Source organism: Juglans microcarpa x Juglans regia, chromosome 2D, assembly GCF_004785595.1.
Source record: "Juglans microcarpa x Juglans regia isolate MS1-56 chromosome 2D, Jm3101_v1.0, whole genome shotgun sequence".
Taxonomy (NCBI): Eukaryota; Viridiplantae; Streptophyta; class Magnoliopsida; order Fagales; family Juglandaceae; genus Juglans; species Juglans microcarpa x Juglans regia.
The window spans coordinates 11035559-11056820 of NC_054596.1; the positions used below are offsets into that span (position 1 = coordinate 11035559).

At 31.1% G+C, this 21262-nt stretch overlaps 2 protein-coding genes across 2 annotated transcripts; one reads left to right on the top strand and one right to left on the bottom strand.

Moving 5' to 3' along the window:
• Positions 1 to 213: 213 nt before the first annotated feature.
• On the bottom strand, positions 214 to 2234 carry LOC121249971 (NAC domain-containing protein 2-like). The gene is made up of 3 exons (XM_041148858.1): positions 1912 to 2234; positions 1105 to 1379; positions 214 to 965 (listed from the first exon to the last, which is right to left on the bottom strand). Exons 1-3 carry the CDS (start codon positions 2069 to 2071, stop codon positions 531 to 533), a joined length of 870 nt encoding a protein of 289 aa, XP_041004792.1. The 5' UTR covers positions 2072 to 2234; the 3' UTR covers positions 214 to 530.
• An 8556-nt stretch (positions 2235 to 10790) lies between these two features.
• LOC121248113 (beta-galactosidase 6-like) lies at positions 10791 to 18188 on the top strand. The gene is made up of 18 exons (XM_041146471.1): positions 10791 to 11136; positions 11596 to 11691; positions 11802 to 11914; positions 12296 to 12362; positions 12748 to 12840; positions 13042 to 13185; positions 13437 to 13531; positions 13645 to 13753; positions 14057 to 14141; positions 14313 to 14431; positions 14553 to 14717; positions 15374 to 15558; positions 15707 to 15798; positions 16020 to 16129; positions 16407 to 16514; positions 16621 to 16728; positions 17135 to 17280; positions 17919 to 18188. The coding sequence occupies exons 1-18, from the start codon at positions 10960 to 10962 to the stop codon at positions 18067 to 18069; spliced, it is 2163 nt and encodes a 720-aa protein (XP_041002405.1). The 5' UTR covers positions 10791 to 10959; the 3' UTR covers positions 18070 to 18188.
• The last annotated feature ends 3074 nt before the right edge of the window (positions 18189 to 21262 follow it).

Genomic DNA, 21262 nt, shown 5'->3' on the forward strand with positions numbered 1-21262 from the left:
TGCGCTCTAGACTCTGTTTTTCTCCGCGTTCACCAACCTCATTTCCCAACCGCTTAACCATAGAATATAATATGAAATTCCAATTTAAATATAAGTCCTCTTGCATTCAAATCATCACTAAATAAATCATCACCTAATAGTAAAATTAAAAATAATTATAAGAAGAATTAAAATATAACTAATTATTATTTAATATCAAGAAGAAAGTTGGTGTATAATAAATAAACTTATAAAATAAGCTTTTTTCATTAATTGTACGTATGGAAAGAATCCAGCTACAATTTCAAAGAATTTTCCCACAGAGTACTACATATTAACACGATCAGGAAAATCTAACAAGTCCCGTTGGATCACCTACACGTCTACACCTTCATCTTTTATCGATCATAATTCAAATCCAAATCATCACCACTATATATATATATATATATATATATATGACCTTACTGACCTACAATGAATTAAAAATAATATTTAGTCCCGATGTAAGATGATCTGAGCCGTTGATCTGATCAAAGTGGCCTCTGCTGTTACATGAACATGTCCTGAAGAGGTGAGATCTGGTTCATTTGGTACTGAACTTGAGAGGCAAAAGGGTCCTCTGCGAACCCATCCATGTAATTATAACACTGAAAAGAATCGAACAAATTGAATGCATTCTGTATCTCCTCCCACTTGGCTTCACTTTGGACCTCCTTCTCCCAGCTGGTGACGTCGGGCGACACCACTTGCTCTGAGCTGCTCGTGTCGGTATGCAACCTTGGAACCGACTCTGAAGTATCCATGTGTAATTGGTCGCCGGTGATCATTGATGACGGTGCTATGTTGTACTGTCCGGACGCCATAATTTTTGGTTTCTGCTCCTCGATTTCTGGCGAGTTTGCCATCTTTTGCTCCGTCATGGCGTAGTTTTTCTCTACCGTACCTCTCTTGTTGTAAAGTCGACATAAGACCCAATCATCAAGCTGCAATGGAAACCAAAACCCAATAAATTAGACCAAATTTGGGCATCAAAATCTTATATTTCTCAAGTGTTTTTCTAGATTTTTTTTTTTTTTTTTATGTATATATTTATAGAAGAATGAGAGGAGAAGTTGTACGAACCCTCAAGTTGTTTTTCTTGCCGGCAGACCTATCGACATTTGCAAGGCGGTATTCGTGCATGATCCAATTGGTTTTGACTCCTTTGGGAGCTTTGCCAGCATAGAAAACAAGTGCTTTCTTGATTCCCAGTGGCTTGGGCTTGCCGATGGGCTTGTCGGCTCCGGTAGCCTTCCAGTAGCCGGTTCCGGCCGCTCGGTTGGGCCGGGAACCGTTTGGATATTTCCTGTCTCTTGGGGAGAAGAAATACCACTCCTTTTCACCGTACAGAGCCATGTCTACACAAATCAACGTAAACAAAGAAATTAAACAAAAATGAAAATAGAGAGAGAAATACACAATCATTCAAGTTATGATTCAGCGACTTCCTTTCCAACCCATATGTAATATATATTTTATTTTTTGGAGAAGAAAGTTTATGATATTATCTCAAATTAAAACGAATAAACTGGTGTAAAGTTTAAAACTCATCCGTGAAATTCGATGCATTTCTGAAGAAAGCGAAGCAAATTCTTTTAAAATCCAGCAAACCCGTTTACCCAAACCGAAAACTAAATACAATTCTTCCGTGATTGGATTGGGAAATTCACCAGAAGGAAGAAGAAAGGTTACCCTGTTTTCTCGATTTCAGAAACTGAAAAGGGGGAAACCAGAAGCCCATAGTTTTAGGAAGAAACTAAACAACCCAAAGCAAATTTAAGTGATATTAAGCTGACCCCAATTCGCAAAAGTGGACCGCAAGTCAAAATCCAATAACACATGATCTTCTGTAATCAGTAAAAATAGAAAGTAGGAAATTAAGGATTTTACCTGGGAGCTGCCATGGATCGAACTTGTACAGGTCAATCTCCTTAATAATAGGAACAGCAAGAGGCAGCGACGCGCATTTCCTACACAAATAATGATTTACCAACTCCTCGTCGGTGGGGTGAAATCTGAACCCTGGTGGTAACTGTAGCTCACTCGTCATTCACCAACGTCCCTTCTCTGTTTCTTTTTCTTCTGGGAGAAGAAATTAATATCTCTAAGCCTTTTCCTCTCTCTCCTTCTCTCCTTCTCAAGTTTTCTTTGTGGATTATTTTTCTTCTGGATAACTCGCAATTGCAGAGCTAAGTCGAGGAAGCTGAGGTCTTTTATATAGAGGTATACGACGTCTCGAGGGGGACGGGGTGCCGGTCATAGCTAGTGCTACAAAAACGTGCTGACCGCAGCCTGGGCCGCACAGAGGCACGCGTCGACAGGCAAATCAAACTCCGACGCGTGTGCATGTCCCACTCTTCTGTGATTCTGTCATTGCTTCCGTCACCTACCTTGTCCGTTTCCAAAAGTCGGCTCAACCAGAACTGCTTGACTGCCACTGGTCTCTCATCGGTCACCAATGCGCCCCGGGGCGTTCAATCTCCCGCTCGTGCACTCTCTACCACGTCTCAGAATTAGGGTCAGTTTCGTACCTTCGCGTAAATGACGGGTTGACAGTTGACGTAAACGCTAGTTTATGAGTCGGTCAGCTCGGTGCTTTCTCGGAACAAGATGTGCAGAGCCCCTGTGCCTCTATAAAATTTTAAGGGTATCAAATCTATTCATGTTGTGTCGATATGTATATCATATCATATAAAATAATTTGAATATAACTCGTTAAATTTATGGTATCAAAATTTTAAATCTTGATACCATCTATTAACTTAACGAGGTGACACGATAAGATTATTTTAACCTGTTAATGAATATTATAAAATAAGATAAAATGATAGAATCCGACTCGTTTTAACTTATTTATATAAATAAATTATAGATTCGAAATTAACCTGTTTGACTTGATTAAATTTACCATAACTTTATATAAATGTTAAAATCACAATATTTATAAAAAAAAAATATAAAATTAACTACAAGTCTAAAATTACAATCTAAATAACAAGAATATCGAAATAAAAATCCTAACAATTTTATTTTAGGTATAAAAGTATAATTATAATTTTAACTTTCTTAACGAGTCAAAAAAGGTTGATCCATTATCAACCCGTTAAATAATCGTGTCTTAATAGGTCGTCAATCCGTTTTGATCCGAACCTTTTAAAATTAAATTCAAACTCGTTATTATCATGTCGTGTTCGTATTTGAGTAACGGATCATGTCATATATTACCACCTAGAGGATCCAAATCAATTCAACTAGTTGGAGTTGTAATTGAATTACACGTCAGCTTCCATGATTCCCACGTTGGCAAGCGAACATCATCAGCCAGCTGCCAGCTGGATTTTAAGTCCACACCGGAATTTCAAAAGTCTTTTTCATATACTTTTCCTTATTTGGAAAAAACAATTGAAATTCTCAAGCTTTTAAAATCCGGAATAAAGAAAATGTGATATAATTCAGGTGCTGCATATGCAAATATGCATGGCATGAAACTTTGGTCTTTATTATAACGTGGTCCATGTATACTATGTGAATGCAAGTTTCATGCCTCTTCTTGTCCCTTCCATGTTCCCCCACCAGTTCCCACATGCTATAAATTGGTCTTTTTTATTGCCAAATAATTAATAGCCCCTGTCATTATAGAAATTGTTTTGTTTTTTTCAACTTTGATCTTAAAAAAATACAGAACGATCAACGTTTAATACGAGATCGTTGTTTTTTATGGAATAATTTATAGGTTTTCTCATTTTCTTTTGTATTTTATCGATGAAGTACGTAGCTTGATTAAACTCATTTTGACCTCAAAAAAAATAAAAAAATATAAAAAAGGAAAAGAGGGTCATTTTGACCATCCCCTCGAGAAACAAAAGGTCACATTGACCGGTTAAGGAGACTGCAGAACATTCCTCATATAATAGGGGCCGGGGCAGATCATGTGGATGCAGATGTGATTCTTCTGGTCTTCGTAGGTTGCATGTGACGTGGTCCATGACATCTCTAAGTAGATAAGGATTAAGGATGTTGTAGTTGGAAGCTTCTTGGACATTGCCGACCGACCTATACTCCATGCTCATTCACTGCTTATAACCCTTTTTTATCTGTAGAGCGGATTCGATTCAGAAATAAATTGAGATGAATTGATATAGTTTATAAATAATAGAATAAAAATTAAATTATTTATTATATTTTATGTAAAAATTTAAAAAAATTATTTTAAAATTTAAAAAAATTATATTATTTATTATATTTTATATAAAATTTTTAAAAAAAATTATAATGATAAGATGAGATGAATTAATATTAATTGAAGTCAGCTTCAAATATAAACGAGGCCAAATATATGACCTTTTTCAGAACCCTATGTTGTGGGGATCTATCTTTTTCTCTAATCTGTTTTACAAATTGCCCAACTTGGCAAATCCTTTCTTGTCTCTCTCTTTATTATGGGCAATTTGGCCAACTTGGACTACTGACTTTATTTCTGTCACTACATCACTCCTGTATTAATTATAATTTTATTTCGTTTGCTGCACACGTTAACGGGTTTCATGGTTCGGTCTTAAACATGAGTATTATTAATTAATTATATAGCTAAAGGGTGTTTTTCTTGTCCTCGATCGTTATCTTTGAAACTGATATATATCGACACGGTATATAATAATTATAATATTGGTATAAATTTCAATTCTGGGTTGTTAAAAGCTGATGGGTGGATGGATGATCAGTCCAATAATCGCCGCCGTTTTGTTGAGATTTTTCTCAGAATTCAAAGCAGTTTCAATTTTTTTAAAGTTTGCGAGACAAAAATATCAGTGTCAGTTGGTATCAGCAGTGGGGTAAAAGAAATTAAGGGGTCTAGGTGAAATGAACACGAGAGGTCACTGTTGTTTTAGCAGGTTTCGGCGAAGGCTCTTTCGAGTTGAGACAAGCTGTTAACATTGACCAATTCCTTCGTTCCCAAGTCTCGTTCAAAAGGATATGAGCGGTGATACTCTGCCGTTACAGGAGTCCGCTTTTCTCTTATATCAAATTGTAACTTTTTTTTTAAATATTTTTTAAATATTTTTAAAAAATAAAAAAATATAAATATACTAATAATCATTTTTTTAATCATTAAAATAATTAAATATATAAAAAATCAAAATGAAAAGACAAATTGAAGATGAATAATAGCATTATTCAGAGGATATATATTCAACATGATATTATACATATTGTCAAAGTGATTTGTAATAATGACAGTGAGTGGACTGTGGTTGGGCCTTTTGGGTCGAGGTCCACGGCCTTGAAATCCAGGTTTTTTTTTGTTTACTGGAAAATATATATCCAGTTAAGTTGATGGGCTAAGAATAAGGAACAAGCCCTTGCACAGATCAGCTAGAAAATGTTTGATTTTAGAGTAATGTTTTATATAATTATAAAATGTATAAGTGTCGTATAATTATTTTAAAAAGAATAAAATTTATTATTAAAAAATAATTTTTTTATATAAATCTTATATTTATTTATATTTTTTAAAGTGATTGTATAGTAATTATGCACTTGCAACTACAAATATCATTTCTTTTGATTTTATAACATAAAAACTGAGGCAAGTTGGGAATGGATAGGAAAAGATATTTGGTGCACGTTCTGATCTGTTTATTTGGCAGAATTAATGCTTTGTTGTTTCTGTATACAAGTACAGTACTGTATACAAACATACCCATGAAATTTGTGGACAAAATCACCTCTCTCTCTCTCTCTCTCTCTCTCACCTGCACACACACAAACACACACGTACAGACACACGCACGCACGTTGGCCTTGCAAAGGTTACAAGGTAGGTCTCGTGATGGAGAACCTCATCATCAACAATAAATTTAAAAGACATAAATACAGCAGGCTGCAGCTTCTAGATGGAACAGAGAGCGTTATACGTAAAATTGACTTTTGAGACAAAACTCAGACCTGAAAACGCTCAACTAATTAATTTCATCTATAGACATGATGATCTAGGATTTAATAATATTGGGCTGACCTAATTAATTTTGTGAACATGATATGATAATACCAGGATGGTCGGGTATTAATTTAATGTTATTAGATATATATGCACGATCAATATTTTCAGATCAGTGCTTGGCTGGTCTAATTAATTTCCTGGAATTATTTATTTATTTATATACATCGATCGGTAATCAGTAATGGGTGAAGAGAGCTAGGGTATAAAATTATCGTTATAATTACTAGTAGCCAAAAAAAAACCTTGGGGAAAAACAAATATATATATATATATATATATATATATACACACACACTAGCAGTAATTTTTGCACATTTGCCGCATTTGCCTAGTTGGAAGAAAAAATAAAATTTCTGAAAATAATATCTCCAAATAGTAAATAAAGTGTGACTCCTTACATGTGGTACAAAATTTTTAGTAATTGAGTTAGTTGTTAGTTCACGACCAATATAATTGAAAGAATAAATAAGATTGATTAGTAAATAGTCTAATACAGAGGAGCATAAAATCTAATATAAGCAAGTATTTATAGATTTTCATTTTTCTCTACTTTAACGGGAAGAGTTTCTTCAAACCGCAGTATCTCCAAATATTTCCTTTGGATTGATCATCTATATGTGAAAAATCAATCACGATCACGTGTTAAAGCTTTCTATGGAAGTTTCAGCTCTACAAATTAACCATATTTGACGGTAGAGATCAATGCATGCATGTGATGTTACCTCCAACCATGCAGAAGATGTAGTGAGGTCGTATGAAGCAAATTCACCCTTTTTGTTTCTGCATTTTCAATAATAAGAAAATATACCCAAATTAATTAAATTCTTTAATATTTTAGATTAAAAAAATAATAAATTTCGAACTGTATGAGATGGCATGCTTGAAAACAAGAGTGTTGCCTACAAATTAATGATTTTTAATGTCTCGTGATAACTATAGTACTTATATTTACAGTAAAGTACTAAATCGTATCATTTAGACAATTAATATAAAGGATATATTTGAACTTTTACTGTTGAGTTATAATTTTTTAAGCTAATGTTATTTTTAGTCGAGGACTGTTTGTTCTAAGGTAATTACCTACCTTTTCATATATAATCTTATACAATCTAGTCATTGAGAAAGGCCATCCACCCTTTGAAATGTGGCAATGCCACTATAATTAAGATCTTTTGAACTATCTATCTTAACCTTCATATATATATATATGAGAACCCAGATGAAATTTGAAATTAATTAATCTTCAAATATTTCTCAACATCATTGTCATAAAGATAGCAAGAGAAGATACTTTCCAAAATCTGATCGCATGAACAAAAAAATCATCTCACGATTAATAAAAATTCAACCACACTATTCAATGACCTATGGAGCACTGAAAAAATACAGTCTTTTATTCCTATGTTGCTATCACATTCTAGGATGTGTTTGGCAAGTGAGAGTATTTGAAGTACTCTCACTACTATTCTTTACTTTATTATTACTTTTTACCTATTTTTCTACTATTCATTACTTTTCACATACTTTTTAATATTTTATCATTACTTTTTCATCACTTTTTCACTACTATTCGCAAACATTCTCAACACTTCTCAGATATTATTACTACCCAAACCAAGCCTTAATCTAGCACATACTACAAATCAAGCTTGTCATCACAAAATAAACCATCAACATCTTTTTCTAATTGTTGTACAGAAGACTTAAGAAGGCACAGGGGATTTTAGATGATAACAAAAAGCAAGCCATCCACCCTTAAATTAATGAGCCTCGAGAAAAATTCATTTGTTGAGTTGTCTCCTTTTATCTTTTTTTTCTTATTTTCACTCGTAAGTTGTGTATCAATTGGTCCAGAAACGAAGTAAGAATTTTGCAACAACAGCCTCTAAAATAGAAAGATTTTATTTATTTAAAATTTGAGGCCATTTCATCAAAGGTAGAGGAATCAAAATGAGAAACTCCCCTGTAGAAAAAGAAAGTTCATTCCTTCTCAAAATCTTGATTCTCACTTTTTAAGTTCTATGAAGAAATTATAAGCCAAACAATCTTAAAATATATATTAAATAGGTTCATGAAAGTTGGGTCACAATCAAAACAAGAACTCAATTGTATCAGGTAGTGTCAGTTTTTACAACCTCTTCTACTATGTCCTACCTTTCTTCAATACCCCTTGAATTCCATGATGGGCTTAACCATACACTTTATAACACTTTATATATATATATATATATATATATATATATATATATATATAAGGCTTGTCCCTAACATATGAACCATACACTTTTACCCATAAAGAAAACAAATATATGAACCATACACTAAAACTAGTAGTTTTGTGACCTTCTAATAAAAGAAGTATATCAGAGACATAATATATTGATTTCTCCTATCCCTCCAATAGACTATATTTCTATTCTTACCAAAAAAAAAAAAAAAAATCCTTCCTCCAAGGTGCTTAAACCATTCTCACAAAATTCAAGCACAAGATTTAAACTAAATTTGCATTTCAGAATTGTCTGGCCAACAATCGACTATTCAGGGTATTCACTTAAGTAACAGGACATTGTAATATAATTATGAGACTTGTGCAGTTTTAATTGATATTAAAAAATTCTACAAGAATGTGAAGGTGAGGAAGAAAAAAAAATAGAAATAGTTCCACTGTAGCATGCTTTTAGCGCTTGATCTCTATCCTACAATTCATAAAAATCAAGGTTGCTATGAATGATGCTTGCCACCCAGTAGTCGACTGGAGTTGCATAAAACTAAAATAGCATCATTTCCACCACAATAAATACTACCACCACACTCAAAGAACGCATAACTAAGATTTTAACAGCTAGGCATTACACAATGTACAACTACCATTGTTGGTGGTGTGGGTAGCGACGAAGCTAGACTTGATGCTGGTGGCGTGGGCAGCGGCCGAGAGATTGGAGAAATGGAGAAACAAAGAGGGAGAGAGAAGGGCATTAGGGGCTAGATCTCACAATGGAGCTCGCTGTGTGGGTGACGTCGGCACTGTCTGTGGTGGTTTGAGGCAGAACAGGAGGCTGGATCTGCCCTAGACGACAGTAGGCAGCTCAATGGGCCTTCCTTACTGTGACTACACGGTGGCTGCGAGAAGGAAATGCAGGAGAGATCGAGAGAGAGCTGCTGCTGCTGCTTGAAGGATGGTTATTGTCCAGCTTGCTCCGCGACTGCTGACGGCGACAACCAATGCAAGGTGAAGAGAGAGAAAAGACAAAGGGTCTTAGTCAAAAGAGAGAACTCAGGAGGGAGAGAGCCAATAATGAGAGAGAGGATTTATGTGTGGTCTGAAATTTTTCAAAACCAGATGAACAAAAACGTAATAAGACAAAGCAAAATAGGGGCATAAATGGAAAAAAGGGAGAAATCAAACATAAATTACTATTCATTTATGTTCAACTCAGATACCATTTTAAGATTCAAGGGATATATATAGTTCATTCAGAGTATTGATATTCGCTTCATCAAAAGTCTAATCAAATGTAAAATATGATGAATTTCATCAAAATAGAGTTGCATTGAATTAGTCAAAGAGATAAATGAGAAACTTTGAGTTATAGTAAATGATGGGTTTCTTCAAATTTGAAGGGATACTGTTCACTCATCAAATCTATTTTTTATTCACTTTTAATCTTCAACGGTCTTTTTTATTCACGTTTAAATCTTCAACCATCTTGTAATAATAATGTAAGAATTAAATTAAATTATTAATTAATATATGATTAGTCTAATTGTAAAATATGAAAAAAAAATAAAAATATTATTATTTTGATAAATTTAATAACTAATTCAATGTAGAGTTATGACTAGAAAAATTTTAAATTTATAAAAAAATATGTATTTTGTATTAAATTTTAAAAATAATTTTAATAAGACCAATGTCAATGCTGCCACTACTTATCCATAGATAATACCGTTAACTCGTGTACGTTGTTGACTTGTCAATCGTGGTAGGAATCTGGTCCCTCGAGGTCGCGGTCGACCTCACGCGTTAATTTTATGAAACTTGGAACCTCATGCACGCCACGCATGCACGCCACCAGCTTAATTGACGTGCAAGACTTATTTTGGGAAGTGGGGTCCATTTTAATACTAAAAAACGCATAAAAAATATAATAATTTTTTTTTTTTTTAATTATGTCCGATGTTTTCGCGTATTTCAAATAATACTACATATACTTATACTTTTACTTATAAGATTTATTTTATTAATTTTTTTTTGAAATTTAGATTTTAAATTTTAAATTTTATTATTTTCAGCATATCAATAATTGACACGTAGATAATTAAATTTTTTTATAAGTTTTTCTTAAGTACATTTATCATTTTCCTTTTGTATAATTGAAGCCTAATCGAAGACATGGATGGTATAATTAATATTTCATTTTGAATAATTCATAATATAAATTAAATCAAAACATATGGAGTTAGAGGGTGATAAATTTATTTTTTCCTAAAATATCCCATACTACCTTGTATATATATTATTTAACATCTATTATAATTTAAAAAAACATCACAATAATTAGACGCATACGGCATATGGATGAAGAATGTTGGAATTACCATTATATATAGTAGCTCTAGTTTTTTCCCCATTATTGTGCAAAATGTTATGTTAGCATATGCTAAATCCTCATGTCATCTTTCCGTCGTAAGTACTGAATATATTAAAGCACGGCCACGTATATATATACGTACCCTTCCTACTATAGTGGGGAGCCCGATGGAGTAGTACGTACCGCACGACCACTCACCTCATGTCTGTTCACCTACTCTCGATATAACCCTTTCTTCTCCTGTTTTTCAACGTCCCAACTTCTTCAAATTCCACTGCAACGTTTGATTAAGCTATACGAGAGAGCTTGAAAGTACGTATAAGGACGCGGTTCGATCGACTTGAGATGGGGGGGCGGCGGTGGCTGTATTGGGGGGCTGTGGTGATACTGATCATAATAATGATAGAAGGTGGCCACGTTGAAGGAGGAGAAGTGACATACGATGGAAGATCTCTCATCATTGATGGGCAGAGAAAACTTCTCTTTTCTGGTTCTATTCACTATCCTCGTAGCACTCCTGAGGTAAACTATCATCATTTAAATGTCGATCGACATTATTCATCAACATAATTTATAAATTTATTTTTCTTTTCTGATCGAGAAGCCATCAATATTTCTTCTAAGCACAAAGAATTGTAACACATTTGCTCAAAATCTGATTTTTAGCAGTATATTCGTATATCATGCCCGGCAGACAGATCGTCGACGATCTAGTTCATTATTTTCAACTTGTTCTAGGCTAGCTGATGTGTCCGGCCAATTCATCATCTTCAACTTTGACATATACAGTTTCGGCAGCCATTTTCTCTGTAAAGAGGACAAAAACATTTTTTTTTTTTTTGTCAGAAATAAATTAAGCACAAAGCTGAACATTATATATATGTGACAACAATTTTAGCTAGCCGTCTTAATTACTGGTACATGAGATTTGCACAAACTAATATTTAAAAAAGGAAAAATAAATAAATCGGGCTCATGCAGATGTGGCCATCTTTGATATCAAAAGCCAAGGAAGGAGGATTGGACGTCATTCAAACCTATGTGTTTTGGAACCTCCACGAGCCCCAACTTGGTCAGGTACTTAGTTCATAAACTCAAACTCTCTCTCTCTCTCTCTCTCTCTCTCTCTGTCTGTCTGATATTAGAGCATGCATATATATATGCATGCATTTCGTGTAATTGAACAGTATGACTTCAGTGGAAGAAACGATCTGGTGGGATTCATAAAGGAAATCGAGGCTCAAGGGCTATATGCTTGCCTTAGGATTGGTCCTTTCATAGAGGGTGAATGGACTTATGGGTATGTGTGCATATATATATATATATATATGGAAAATAATTTACGCACAATATTTTTCACAACACTTTACACAACTATGTTTTAAATGAGAAGTATTTGTGTAAAACATCTTATAAAAATAACATCATTTTACAAAAATACTCTCATTTTATAATATTATTGTACAATATATTGTGTAATGTATTGTGTGTATATCATTACTCATATATATATATATATATATATATATATATTCCCTTTCCGTGACCGCGTCTTTACCCCAATATTTTTATATACTGCTGGCCCATTCGAGCGATCGAGCTCCTTCATGAGATCATGTGACTGATCTTCTGTGCATGGTGTTTAATTAATGCACGTTTGGAACTTTTTCTCAAAATATAGGGGGTTTCCATTTTGGTTGCATGATATTCCTGGCATTGTTTATCGATCGGACAATGAACCCTTCAAGGTACGAACACCCATGCCTGCATGCATGATGCATCAAAGGGTTCTATATAATTTTTTCCCCAGCTTATTATTAATCTTATATATGCTCTCTCCCTCTTTAGTATGCAATCGATCGATGATTGATAGATAAAAGGGTTCAATCCATTCTGTTAATTATTAGCTGCATATATATATATGCAGCGCTAATTACAATATTATTCTTGTCATGCTAAATTAACTACGTGCATATATATATATATATATATATATATAAAGTGCTAGCTAGTTAGTTTGATCATGTATTAGTAAATTAATATACTTGATATGAATTATAAATTATATATTATGATTGATTACTTCCTTTTCTTTATAAATTTCTTTGTGATTTCACATGATATGTGTGCTAGTTTTACATGCAAAATTTTACAACAAAAATAGTGAAGATGATGAAGTCAGAGAGTCTATTTGCTTCACAAGGAGGTCCAATTATACTGTCACAGGTATATATATTATATTTACGTATAATACATTTCTATCGATCTATATATCTTTTGAGTTAATACTTTGAAATTAATTAAGGAATTAATATTATTCATGTTAATTAATTTACTTCATGATACAATATGTATATATATATATATATATATATATATCTGACATGGACTTCCTGCTATCATGTACGTATATATGATGAGATATAGATCGAGAATGAATATGGAAACATTGAAGCAGCATTTAAGAAAAAAGGAGCCTCTTATGTTCGTTGGGCGGCTAAAATGGCGGTTGAGCTCCAAACTGGTGTACCATGGCTTATGTGCAAGCAAATTGATGCTCCTGATCCACTTGTTAGTAATTCCATCCTTCGCAGCTAATTTATATATATATAATATTCTCAGCCAAATTAATAATAGACTAGCTAATATAATATATATATTAGTACTCCTGCATGCAGCTTTTAGCTCTAGATGATCACGATCTAGTAATATAGAATTAGATCAGCTTATTAATTAATTTCTTCCTTTTTAATATTCTACGACTGATTGCATATTATATATATAATATATATATATATATATTTATATATATGTGTATGCAGATTAACACTTGCAACGGGATGATGTGTGGAGAAACTTTCAGTGGACCCAACTCACCAAATAAGCCATCATTATGGACAGAGAATTGGACATCTTTGTACGTACTGTATATATATATATATATATATATATATATATTTATATTTATATTTATATTTGAGAGTACGTAGATCAGTCAACTGAGTGTATTTTTTTTTTTTTAATTTGAAGCTTCCAGGTATACGGTGGGAAGCCATACATAAGATCTGCTGAAGACATCGCATTTCACGTGGCACTTTTTATTGCAAGAATTAACGGAAGCTATATAAATTATTACATGGTACTATATATTATTGTATTTAATTTTTAAATCATCCCAAATTATGCTGATAATTAATGTATTTTCCTATTTTCACCTGATCATCAAATTAATCACCTCTTTGCTATACATATATTATTATTATTACAAAATCATTGGATTGAAATTCTGTAGCGAGCGCCTAGACTACTTCCTTATATCTGAACTTTAGGGTATAGATCAATAGGTTATAGTATTTATCGATATTGTATTGTCTACAATTTTAATTTTCTTAGCCTCTGTTATATATAATTATATCTCGTCTAATACTACACTCATATGCAGTACCATGGTGGAACTAATCTTGGGAGAACAGGGGCCGCATATGTCACCACAAGTTATTATGATCAAGCTCCACTAGATGAATATGGTATAAATTAGTAACGTGCTCATGTAATGTTAAATACAGTCATGATATTGACGCTTGCACACTCAATATATATGACTGCAAATATCATTTATCATTAGTAACTACAAATTAATGATATTACGTACGGTAAAATAATTCTACCACTTTTTAATTAAGTTTTATTTAATTTAGGACTAATAAGGCAACCTAAGTGGGGGCATCTTAAGGAGTTACACGCTGCAATGAAACAATGCTCTGCAACTTTGCTGCAAGGAGTGCGAACAAATTTCTCTTTAGGTCAATATCAAGAGGTGATGATCATGATCATGTCTCAAAGTTTTGTGCATGCATATATATATATATATATATATATATATATATTCATAATTATTTAATCGTCTATATATATATATATTAACTGATCATGATCAGGCCTATGTTTTCCAAGAAGAGACTGGAGGAGGTTGCGTGGCATTTCTTACAAATTCTGATGGCCATAATGTTACTGTGCAATTTCAAAATACATCATTTGAATTGCTTCCAAAATCAATCAGTATTCTACGAGACTGTGAAACTGTAATCTTTAACACGGCAAAGGTGAGTTATAAATGGAACATTGATCATGTAATTTGCTCATGTTTTCCTGTTTAATTTCTATCATGCATACATGTTTGTAATCCCGCCTTCTGATCACGCACTACTGTTGGGACAAGAAAATAAATAAAAATCCACACTTCTTAGCCGGTGGTCGATCGGAGATCGAGCAATAGCCATACTACTTTCGAGTTTTGTTAATTACAAAACCATGCACACTAGTACTTGATCTCTAATTTGTTGGTCGTATGATCTCCAGCTTGGTTATAATTTTTTTTTTGCATATGATAATTAATTAGTCTATAATCTTCCTCCAAAACTGTCAAATTAGTGTACGTATGCCTATTCAGAAGACTCCGAGTGTTCTTAATTGCTAATCTCGGCCACTACAAAGAAAATGAGTATTTATGATGAGTTATTTGCGATGAAAATAACTATTTGTGATGAGAATAAACTCATTTTGATAAGAAAGTCATTTTAATAGTAAATAACTGACAATAAATAAACAATTTTTTTATAGTGCTTTATTGATCGATCTCTTTATAATCTTGATATGCTAAATATATATATATATATATATATATATATCATGAGTTAATGTTGTGTGCTGAAGTTCTTATTATTGATCTCTTTATTAATTTATATTTGGAAATTATAAGGTGAATACAGAACAACATAATAAGAGAATCTTAAAACGTACCCAAAAGTTTGATTCAAGTGATAGCTGGGAAGAATTCAACGATGTCCTCCCCAAGATCGAAGATACATCACTAGAATCGAATACATTTCTAGAGCAAATGAATACAACCAAAGATAAATCCGATTATCTCTGGTATACTCTTAGGTACGTATATATATATACAATTGATTATATTAATCTTCTAATCTATGTAAATTTTTATTCATAAATAATCGCGTATCGCAGTCGTACGTACGTGCCTTGTCTCTCTGGCCTTTGCTTCAATTAATTAATTAATCATGTTGAATTTCAGGTTTGAACACAACTTGTCTTGCACTAAGCCAGTACTTCATGTCGAATCTTTTGGGCACGTTGCACATGCCTTTTTGAACAACATTTATATAGGTACGTACGTACGTACGTATATTACCGCATATATACGTACACTACTTAATAAATTCATTAATCTTCTAAGTAATTGGAAAGAGATCAAGACTTTTTTTCATTTCTTTGTTAATTTATTTTTTTGTGCAAAAGATAAGTAGCCATGCATGCATATAATATTAGTGCTAAAACTCGATCACCTATTTCGTTCGATTGTATTAATTGTAATTGATGATGATCAGGAGCTGCACATGGAAATCATAACGTGAAGGGATTCACAATGGACATTCCTATAATGTTAAATGATGGGATCAACAATATTTCTATAGCGAGCGTTATGGTCGGGCTACCGGTAATTATTTATTAAAAATTTTTATTTATAAAATAATACATAATTTAATGAAGTGCTTATATGACATAATTTGATTTGAAAGATAATTAAATTTTATTATTCAAGCTGTGATATGGATCGATGATGTGTTCTATACGCATGATTCTTGAGAATAGAATAACTCTTATTTATTTATTTTAGAAATGTCATTTGATCTACGTAGTGATTGACCATTTTCTTTAACACGTTATCTTTTACAAAAACTAAGTTAATTCTCATGCTTCTTGTGTACGTGAAGGATTCAGGAGCTTTCCTAGAACGCAAGTTTACTGGCTTAAGAAAAGTAGAAATTCAATGCACTGAAAAAGAGTTCTATAACTTTAAAAACTTCACGTGGGGATATCAGGTTCTCTTTTTTCTCTGTTTTCAACAATTTTTTTTTCATGGGAATCATCGATTTATATATAGTACTGAACATTAATTAATGTTTTGTTCCTAATTAATTTATATAGGTTGGACTGCTCGGAGAGAAGTTACAGATTTATAGGGAAGAAAATCTGGATAATGTTGAGTGGAAACAAAGTGAAACCTCGATCAATCGAACATTTTCATGGTACAAGGTACGTACGTACGTAACTTTATATTTCAATCATGTAATTTAGGTCCCGTTTGGAATTTGCATTAAATTAAGATTAATTTAGTTCAATCTAATTTTAAACTGATTCTAATATTTAAACACTCAACTTTCAAATAACTAAATTCATCTTAACTCAAAACCTCTTTACACGTAAAACCTACCATCTTTTTTAATTCAATACATTTTTACAAACAGAACCTACAATCTTTTTTAACTTTTCATAAATATATCTAAATTTATATTAATATCTAAACACATTTAAACTCATTTTAAGTAGGTTCCATAAAACTTACTCCACCATCTCAACTCATTACTATTTATAAATAACTCTAAAATGAAAGTTAATGAAAAGTAATACCACTTATAAGAAATTTTATCCAAATTTGCAGACATTTTTCGATGCACCAATGGGAAATGACCCCGTGGCCTTGAACCTTAGCACAATGGGGAAAGGTGAGGCTTGGGTTAATGGCCGAAGCATTGGTCGTTATTGGGTTTCTTTCCTCGACTCTAATGGCAACCCATCACAAACAGTGTAAGTAGCCCTTCACAACGCTCTACACTAGTTTTCTTTTCTTTCTTTATTTTTTTAATTATTTTACAATCTATTTTATAATAAATATATATATATATATATATAAGATTGTGAAAATTTTAGAAATTAGTTGTAAGTTGATATTTTTATATATTTGAGAATATTTGAAGTAAATGACTCCGAAACTATAGAATATCCAAGTCGTTAAATTCTGAGTTTATGCTTCAGGTTATATATGTCTCACTACTCTATTCCGGCAATGGGCTTTGTTGGGTCTATGCTTTTGGGCCTACAGTTGCTTAAAGCCTAAAAAAAACATATAAGATAATTTCAAACATTTTTAAGCTATGTTTACGAGAAGATTAGAAAGTTTTATACCATATATTTTTATCTAATTAATATGTAATTTTTTATCATTTTATTTAAATACACGTATTTAAATATTCATATTAAAGGTCTAAAATGACAAATTACTTATTTATTAAATAGAAATATGTAATGTAAGACTTTCATATAAATTTTCTCTCGATAAAAATCCTGAATTATATTTTCGATAGGCTGAGTTGAGGTTGCTAACCTCAAACATCTCTAAACCTACATCTATATAATTTCTTGTCTATACTTTTATGCTTTTCTAGGTATCATATTCCTCGATCGTTTCTCAGAACTTCTGGAAATCTTTTGGTTTTGCTCGAAGAAATTGGTGGAAACCCTTTTCAAATTTTCTTGAATACCGTCTCGATTATCAATGTACGTGAAGATGTCACTTATTATCACCTTTCTCAATAATTAGATAGAAAAATGATGTATTGTATATGAACAATCTCATTGTCAACGTCATCTTATCTTTTTATGTAATATCAAATAATTAGAAAATAAATAAAAAATAATATAAGACTTTCTAATCATTTGATATCACATCAGAAGATAATAATTAAAATAGATAATGAATAACACATCTATAGACTGTATTGACATATATTTATTATTTTCAACTTAATCTTCCTATGTATTTAAAAAAAAAAAATTGTTACAGCTACAAAAATTCATAAAAATAAACTTTTAAATTGACATTATTTAATGTGATATATTTTATCTATTTTACAATAAAAGTAACTTTACAATTTAACGTACTAAATCAAATTATGTTAATTTATGGATTTATTTTTATAATATTTTTTTGTGACAAAAACAACTTTTCTAAAAAAAAAAAAAAAACAGGAAAGAAAGAAGACGACATATTACCAGTTATTTTTAAATTAGCAACAGCACCAGAGTCGTCCAGCTGCATCAACGCTGATCCCATACATTGTATGAAACAAAAACATATCTCCTTAATTTGCTGTAATCGTGAGTGTTGGCTCAGGGCCACACATGCAAACAAGAAAACGTGACATTCTTAAATGAATTGAATGGGTTACCCACTCCTTCCATAAACAAAAATAATACACCCTTCAATTATTAATTCTCTCAATAACAGCTTATGAAAAAAATTATTCCCTTAAAAATATGTCACCGTTTTCAAAACATGACACGTATGGTTAACTAAAGTCTCGTCTATTTTTTACAACTCATTTTATCTTATCTAATTATTATAATTTTTTAAAAATATTTACACAAAATAAAATAAATAATTCAATTTTTTAAAATTTTAAAATAAAAATAATTTAAAAAAAATAGATTCTAACACCATTTTATTCAATTTTTAACTTTAATTTCAACTCATTTCATCTTGTCTCCTATATGAAAACAAACAAGGCCTAAAAGTGAAAATTTAAGACATAGTTCTGAGTAAATATTAAAATGAGATTTGGATAGTAAATTAAGATGAGATGCCTTACGATAAAAGTTAAATAAGATATTGTTATAATATTATTTTTTTAATTTTTTTTGTTTTAAAATTTGAAAAAATTGAATTGTTTATTATATTTTGTGTGAGAATTTAAAAAAAATTATAATAATAAGATAAGATGAAACACTCTCACTATTCAAACGGTGCTTAAATCTCCGTCATTATTAATTAACACAAATGTTTACACTCATAAACTAAATACATATATATGTCGGTGGCATCTTCCAGCTTGGAATCAAAATCTTCCTCGACCATTATTTGTTTAAAATTAATTTGTATCCTTATTTTATCATTTAATTAGCATGTATCAAATATTTCGGATTTTTATCATATTCTAAAAACACGTGACAGGGTACAAACAACTTGATTTAAAAATTTGATCAGCCTCATCTCTTACGATAATATTGTCTCCAGGATCCAATGCTTGTACCCTAATTAATCCGTTATTAAAAAAATGGTTAGAGTTTCAAACTTTATAATATCATTGAGTTTCTATTTTTGCAAGTTATATATTATAGATTGATATTAGATAGAGTCTCAAAGAACAAATTTTGCACATTTCTATTAAAAAAAGTAGGCCTCGCTGTTAAAAAATAATTATTTTCATGTAAATTTTAAATTTATCTAACTTTTAAGAACGGGAGTGTGTAAGGCTTGGACATCTTATAATTGTATATAACATTATTATATATTATGTGGTATAATATTAATAAAGAGATGTGTAACTTGACAATTTAAAAATCACTTTATTTCTAAATTTATAAATGAATGCTACAATCATAAATCTACAAACTGATATAATTTCATATAATACGTTAAATCTATTTTAGAATAAAAATAAATTTACAATTTAACATACTATATGTTAATTTATAAATTTATTTTTTTGAGATCTTTTTATAGTTAAATCATTTTTCAAATTTATAATAACATTTTATAAATACTTGTGAATAGTTAACAAGCTTTTACAGATTTTGTAGGACCCAAAATGTTTGATTCGAAAAGTCAGTCAAATATTGTGTGGGAACCATGTTTCCGCGTTACACTGTTCGAATCTATACTTACATTATTATATGAAGATATATTAATGTTTAGTCAAATTAATCACTCTTCCTAATTAATCTTGAGATCACGTGATAATTGGCATCCTAATTAATATCTTACTCAAAATCAGAGCTTTTTATTTTTCCTTTTTGGGTCAACTGTCTTCCACTGATTAGGTGACAATTCCGAGAATGTTGATTGCGGATGTTCCCAATCTAATTACCAAAAGTTTAAGAACTAAAAATAAAGAGAATAATGTTAGTATAGTAGTAAAGCGTAAGTATTCATATAATCGTTTTAAAAAATAATAAAATTTATTATTAAAAGGAAAATTTTATATACTATATTATCATTCTATTAAGTATAATGTGATATATTTATCACTATTAAATAATTATTTATTGTATATTTTTTTATTATCTAATAGTCATGAATGTAATATATATTATTTAATATAATCAAAATGTAATATATAATTTTATTTTTATTAAAAAATTATTATTTTTCATATAAATAAAATATTTACTTATTCTTTTAAAAAAAAATTATACAATAATTACACATTCTACCAAATATTGGAAAATATCTCATGCATAGCTGGATGGATCATCCACCATCCTGTGTCCTAAACAGATCCCATTTTCAAGCTGTCACATGCTACTTGATGACTTGATGTCGGCATTCTAGGTAATGCGCTATCGACATGTCCTTTCTTGCAAGCCTCTGGTCTTGTTTCTGTGACTGGGCTTCCACTGGCCTACAATGTTCCATAACCCACATCAGCTTGCAAAATTATTTGTGCTCACTCACCAAAAAAAACAAAAAAACAAAAAAACTCTTATTTGGTTATCTATTTCTAGTATTCTGTCATGAATATATTTACGTTTGAAAACACTTGTTATAACCTTAACCACGTTTAGATGGTAAAAATATTTCATCTTATTTTATTTTATTATTCTAATTTTTTTAATTTTCTATATAAAATATAATAAACAATTCAACTTTTTTAAATTTCAAAACAATAATAATATTAAAAAATAATATTCTAATAATATTTAATTTAATTTTTAACTATCATCTAAAACC

Excerpts from the sequence above, each read along its gene's own strand:
- LOC121249971 (XM_041148858.1), bottom strand. The coding sequence starts at position 2,071 with ATGACGAGTGAGCTACAGTTACCACCAGGGTTCAGATTTCACCCCACC. Across the intron at positions 1,380-1,911 it reads CGATCCATGGCAGCTCCCAG|ACATGGCTCTGTACGGTGAA; the intron begins GTAAAATCCTTA and ends TGATTTGTGTAG. Across the intron at positions 966-1,104 it reads GCAAGAAAAACAACTTGAGG|CTTGATGATTGGGTCTTATG; the intron begins GTTCGTACAACT and ends TTTCCATTGCAG.
- LOC121248113 (XM_041146471.1), top strand. The coding sequence starts at position 10,960 with ATGGGGGGGCGGCGGTGGCTGTATTGGGGGGCTGTGGTGATACTGATC. Across the intron at positions 12,363-12,747 it reads CGGACAATGAACCCTTCAAG|TTTTACATGCAAAATTTTAC; the intron begins GTACGAACACCC and ends TATGTGTGCTAG. Across the intron at positions 17,281-17,918 it reads GGCAACCCATCACAAACAGT|GTATCATATTCCTCGATCGT; the intron begins GTAAGTAGCCCT and ends ATGCTTTTCTAG.